At 45.3% G+C, this 6,119-nt stretch overlaps 1 protein-coding gene and 1 long non-coding RNA gene across 8 annotated transcripts; both read left to right on the top strand.

Annotated features, from left to right (window-relative positions):
• The first annotated feature begins 399 nt into the window (after positions 1-399).
• Positions 400-1,253, top strand: LOC123426557. The gene is made up of 2 exons (XM_045110417.1): positions 400-954; positions 1,035-1,253. Exons 1-2 carry the CDS (start codon positions 503-505, stop codon positions 1,063-1,065), a joined length of 483 nt encoding a protein of 160 aa, XP_044966352.1. The 5' UTR covers positions 400-502; the 3' UTR covers positions 1,066-1,253.
• Positions 1,254-1,261: 8 nt separating this feature from the next.
• LOC123426558 lies at positions 1,262-5,699 on the top strand. 7 transcript variants are annotated; one of them, XR_006622273.1, is made up of 10 exons: positions 1,262-1,406; positions 1,872-2,016; positions 2,169-2,653; positions 2,766-2,877; positions 2,974-3,166; positions 3,244-3,448; positions 4,089-4,152; positions 4,650-4,754; positions 5,060-5,155; positions 5,242-5,699. It is a non-coding gene; the product is annotated as an uncharacterized LOC123426558 (long non-coding RNA). The 7 variants fall into 7 exon arrangements; XR_006622272.1 differs by having other exon boundaries at positions 4,073-4,152; XR_006622268.1 differs by lacking the exon at positions 4,650-4,754 and having other exon boundaries at positions 2,169-2,255; positions 4,073-4,152.
• Positions 5,700-6,119: the final 420 nt, after the last annotated feature.

Genomic DNA, 6,119 nt, shown 5'->3' with positions numbered 1-6,119 from the left:
TATTCAAATGGGTGCATTATTTTTTAAAAAAAATTAAAAAATGCAATATTAAAAAAATAGCCATCAATTTACACGCTTTTTACATGTAGATGAGTTTTGATTGGAGATTAAGAGAGATGAGGCCTCACCCTCTTAAAAATCGGAGGAAAATGTTAGTTAGGAAAGAAAAAAATTAGTCAACGTGTAACCGTGTGTAACTGTTTATATGTTTAGCATTTTCGAAGAATATCTCTACTATTAAAGGGGGATCTGCCGTCGTCGTGATGGTTGAACCAGATGACAGATCCCCGTCGCTACTAGCGCTACCACCGATTTTTCTTAACCCACGTACGCTTCCATCGATTTTTTTTTCAACCCACGCACGCACAGGGCGATTTCACAGGGCAAAACCGCGACCGAACATCCACGACTGCAGCTACGCACGCACGCACGTCTCTGTCTCTCCTCTCTCCTTTAACTCCCAACTCGCTCCCGATCCCATCTTCCTCCGCCGGTGCCGCGGATGACGAGGGCGGCGGCCACGGCGAAGAAGGTCGGCATCGCCATCGACTGGATGGCAGCGTTCGCCTCCTACTGCGACGGTGACGCTGACGTCTGCTTCCTCTCCTCCCCCTCGGCGCCCGGGAAGGGGAATGCGTCCGCCCGCTCCTCCCCCGGCTTCGGCCGCGGCGAGGGACCCGTCTCCCCTCGCCCGGTGGCGGCGGCCAGGCGGAAGGGGGGGTCGGTGAGGAGGCAGACGGGCTGTGCTCGCGGGGGAGGAAGGATGTCGTCTCCATCTGGCCGCCGTCGGCCATGCTCGCGCGGGAGGAGAGAGGACGCCTCCATCTGGCCGCCGCTGGCCGTGCTCGCGGGGGAGGATGGATGTCGTCTCCATCTGGCCGTCGTCGGACGCGTCCACGCGGATGATCTATCACCATCCCCTCTCGTTTCCCCGCGCTGCACAAGATCGGCCATGTCCACCTCGAGTCCATCTCGTTTTTTAATCTGTAATCCTTTTTTACATTGCCAAACTGAGATAACATCTCGTTTTGCAGGGAGCGGGCATGCGGCGCTGCGCTCGGGTGACGCATCTGGAAAATGCGGCGAGGCAGGAGGCGGGAGCGGAGACGAAGGAGAAGAAAATGGAGAGGTGTGGAGGAGAGGCGGACGAGCGGGAAAAGCCGGGGCGTCGCCCATGACGCAGGCGAAACCAGCGCCGATCTTGCAAGGGCTTGCGGTGGCGCGGTCTGCGAGGACATGAGGGATCTCGCCGGATCCGGTGGGAACTGGCGGGCAGGCAGCGGATCTGGAAGAAAAGAGGTTGGAGCCGGATGGGACGGCGTGTTCGCCGCAGACATCATGGCATTACGAGTTTGGCAGTTTGATTTATTCACCCATTCCCAGATCCCTCGCCGCTCCTCTCCAAGGTGCTCCCTCTTTGCTCATCCCTTAATCCTCTCCATGCTCTGCAAATCTTCCATTTGGTGTCACCCAACTCGAGTGGGAAATGGGATAAAACATGATTGAAATTCTGTGATCTGCTAGGTAGTACAACTACTTGTCGTGCAGATTATTAGATGACAATCAGCCACATGATGTCAGCATATGTGTTCCTGCTTTGTCAAATCCGCTGAATTCCATTGATGGGCGCATATATCTTGCTTCTGTTGATGGGGACAATATTGTACAAGGATATCACAAAATTTACTAGCTTATAAATTTAGTTCCATTTGGCCGCATCCATCATCTGCCACTGCCGCTTGGAGTACAGTAAATGCATATATACTCTGAACAGCTACTAAATTTTTGAACCTGAAATCTTTTCATTGTCTGCACCAACTCAGCAAAAAGGAAAATCTTTCCACTAATCCAAGTTGCGTGAGTGTTTGAAGGTTTGGAGGAGACCGCCAATTGGTACTGCTGATCCATCGTGGCTGAGGCAAGGAGGCTAGGGAACAGTTGCTTCTGCAGGTGAGGGGCGTGCTCGAACATGGAGGCATGCGCAATGGAGTCGAAGCTTTCCTAGGAGACGCAAAGGTGAGCAGCTCTTCAATGTGATAATACTTTTGAGTGTCATATATACTCTGAACAGCTACTAAATTTCTGAACCTGAAATCTTTCCATTGCCTGCACCAACTCAGCAAAAAGAAAAAACTTTCCACTAATCCAACTTGCGTGAGTGTCTGAAGGTTTGGAGCAGACCGTCAATTGGTACTGCTGATCGATCAGGAGGTGAATTCCCACTGTTCACGAAGGGGGCCCATCACGTTCCTGATGTAATCTTCACAACCCAATGCAGGATCTTGGTTTCTATGTCACGAAGAACCTATTATTTTCCAGGGTTCTAAATTCTACGTGATAAACTAGCAAATGTTTGTTCAGTGGTGTGTTTGTAGATGGTTTCTTCGGCCACCACCTTGCAAGAAAGGTAGCAGAAGGCTATGAGAAAACCGTAACTTTTGATGATTTGCATAGTGTTCTTCTTCAGTTGTTGGTCGGAAGCCACTTCTCATAAAAAATACAGAAAGTTCACTTGGTATTTAGTTTATAAAGGGACTCTACAATTTTCTTAATCATGCACAGCAATATCACGTCTTTGTATGTCTATGTATTAATTCGCTGATTTCAACACATGGGGCATTGAGTCTATGGGAAAGACATCTTTCTTGCAAAAGTAAGGCCATTTGAAAGCATTGTATTTTATTTTCAAGAATACAATGATTCTACTGATTTCATAGCTTCTTCATGATGATTTTAACATCTGTAATTTTATTCACATTCTGCAGATGCAGAATAATCATTCGGTTGTTCATCCCAAGTAAGCAGGGGAGTGCTCCCCTGCGACGCTGCACCTTGGCCACGCTTCGACGATTCGTACGACGGTGTGGTAATGAGTGGGTATGTATATTCCCTTGTGACATGCACCAATATTTGAGTACCATGTAACTATTCGTACAACCACTTGATGTATGTGAAAATGAATCTGTCACAAAGAGTTGATAAACAGAGATAGGAGGAGCAGGAGGGGAGTCGTGGCGGGTCACGAGGCGGGGCTCCCGATCCAATCGGGAGCAGGACGACGACGAGCACAGGAAGGCTGCCATGGCCATGTTCTTCTTCCTGTCCCCACCAGCCGTGAGAGGAGGAGCAGTAGGGGAGCCGCGGCGGGCCTCCTCCATCCCAGTCTGTAAGCTTCTCAATCTCTGACTTCCCCGTGTCTGATTTGGATTCAAAATCTGTGACCGTGTTCTTCTCACAACACAGACCAAGGGAGAGCCCGGACAGGATTGGACTTCGCTCCTATAAGAAGGAAGGGTCCTCGACCGTATCTTCCATCAGGTTATGTGCTTGGACCTGTATATCTTTCAAATCCGGGACTACTTGGACCAGAAAACATCATGACGCTTCGAGTTCGCTGGAGGAAGAAGAACATTCGGCAAACCGTTCAATATCACCACGTAGAGCAGAAGTAAGTTGACTGCTTGAAACCCCAGCCCATGCTTGCTCCTCTTTGTTAACCCGACTATATAAATACTAGCTGCTGAAATACTTGAATTATGTTACCAATTTGCTAGATCGCTTTCTTTCTTCTCGATAACATGTTGTTTGATTTCTACTATGGTTCTTGTACAGTTGTACTGTGGAATTTTGCTCTTGATAAATTAAAGTGTTTGCAATTTTTGGGTAGTATGCTGAATTTTATGTTTTACGATTAATTCAGTGAGGTTCACTATTTTTCAATCTTAGTGCTGCATATTCCTATTTGAATGTTACTTGGTGCATAAAATAAATGATTCACAAAAAAAATTTCTTTGTTACGAACAAGTCTGCAACTCTCTCAAATAGAAGGTTACCACTAAAAGAGAACAACTATTAGTCTTGGTAGGTGAAGTCAGATTGTGTACTCACATTGTTGTAGTGCGTATAAGGTTATAGCCTCGGGTTAATCTGAAAATTTGTCTGTAATTTGGTTTTACAACGTCTAAGTGTCAATGATGTCTAGAATTGCTGTAGATTAATTAGTTATTATGGATTCATGGTACCATGTAGTGGTACATTGATTATCTGGCGTTGAGTAATTAATCGATTTCAGGTTTTGGATTGGATAGGGAGCCTCTTTCGGAGTGAACCACATCATAATGCATCCTACATAGCTGCCATGGATGAATTACGGTACAACTTCAGTCTTCTTTTCACCTATTTGTTTACTGACTATGTCTGCCCTTGAGATGAACTGCTTAAACAGTCAGATAGCTACCATTATTTTTTACATATTTCTTCCTCGTGTACTCGTAGATCATATTGTTCTTTGCTATCAGTGGTTACTTTTGTTTGTGCTATCAACTTAGTTAATCATTATTTGTGTTGTCAGCTTGGTTATTCATTCTTTGTGCTACCGACTTTCCCTAATTCACCTAGACTGTTTTACATGTCCATCGTAGAAAATTTCAATTTTCACCTATGACTACACTTGCAATTTTGAAACATTAATGTAGTTGAACACATTTTGATAGAAGAAGTGAGGTGCCAGCAATGGACTTTCTATGACCGCTTATTATTGGTAGAGGAGTTCAAGCAGTTCATTTTTAGCCTTGTTTCTTTTGTTTTTGGAATACGCTAGCTTTCTAATCGCATGAGAGGAAGATATTGATTTATTCTTTACCACCAAGTGCTCTGGTGGTGGCTGGCCAGTCACTCCCTCCAAATCATGTAGCTGTGTACGGGTTTGATGGACGCGTGCGCCGACTCAGATAGACGGACTCCACGATCACCATGTATGGCTTCAAGTCTCGCTGTTGGCAGTTATCGTAGCCTCAACAAAACTGAGCCCACAACCGACCATCACCGTCACCTCATTTCCGTGGTCGTTCTTCCCCCTCCCATAAAGTATTTGTCAATTTTATTCACCATTGCGGTCATACTGAATAGTTATGCATGCTATAATAGGTGTCTTCCTTCTACTAATAATTCATATCTTTCTATTTGAGCATGATTATTTTCCTTCGGTATGAACATGGCACTTCATTTTCAAGACCCTCCCTGTGTTGTTGCTGCTATCATGTCGATATTTTAATATTAGGAGGTGGGGAGAGCAAGGAGGTTGCTGATTTTTCGGGAAGCGGTGGCGATCTGACATGGATTACGTGGGATGAGAAAGATCAAGCTCGACAAGAAGGTCAGTTGTCCACCGTCTCAAAATTGTTTTATTTTCCTTACTTTTGAGAACGAAGAGGGTGACTTTGTTGCTATTCTTGGTTGTAGTTGTGAATGTGAGGACAGGAGAGGAAGGTGTAGATGACGGTGCGGGGGTGTGCTTGCTGCTGGTTAGGCTTTTGTGTTTCATAGAAAAGAGATAGTGTACAGGTCAAACTAAGCTTATTTCTAGGAGCCCACGAGCAGAAAGAGATGGCTACTTTCATGGACATTGAAGGTCTGCATGCTTCACGGCCGTATCTTGATTCCACACAACATTAAGGAAGTTCTCCAATGCTGGAATAAAGCTCAATGCACCAAGAACAACATCAGTTGAAGTAACATTTCCTATATATTGTATTCTGAGCATTGGATTGAGCTCATGTGTGAAGCTTATGTATTGTTTACTTTGTAAAATGTGTGATAATGACGTGTCAGACTTATGGATTGTGGAGACCAAATTTATGTGACATTTTTGGAATGTGAGACCTGATTAAATGTGGGTCAGATTATTTGGTTTTTGAGCATATCGAGTACCCATGCGTACATGATGCTAATTTTTCTGTCTAATATAATACTGATAATTCTGGGTAAGTTTTAGATACATTTGAAAAGACCATTAAAATTAGTTCGGCCCCTTTTTTGTTAAATTTTGATCAAACAAGGAATTGTTCACAACTTTTTGAAAAATTCTGTAAGATCAAAATCAATATAGTTAACTTTCTGAGTGAGTTTCAAAATCAATATACTCCCCGCCGCGCTGCCTCGTCAAGGCGGGCGGCCGCGCCTCAGCGATCTCCCTCGCGGTGCTCGAGTGGCGCGCTGCCTGCCGGGGTCTTCGGCGTCTGGCTCGGTTTCCGGTTAGCCGCGTGCTTACGTTCCAGTTTTCTCATAGCGCATGGTATATTTAGCAGAAAACAGAACCACGACAGTTGTGCTCAACTGAA

Source organism: Hordeum vulgare, chromosome 2H, assembly GCF_904849725.1.
Source record: "Hordeum vulgare subsp. vulgare chromosome 2H, MorexV3_pseudomolecules_assembly, whole genome shotgun sequence".
Classification (NCBI taxonomy): domain Eukaryota; kingdom Viridiplantae; phylum Streptophyta; class Magnoliopsida; order Poales; family Poaceae; genus Hordeum; species Hordeum vulgare.
This window is presented reverse-complemented; position numbering and strand designations above follow the sequence as displayed.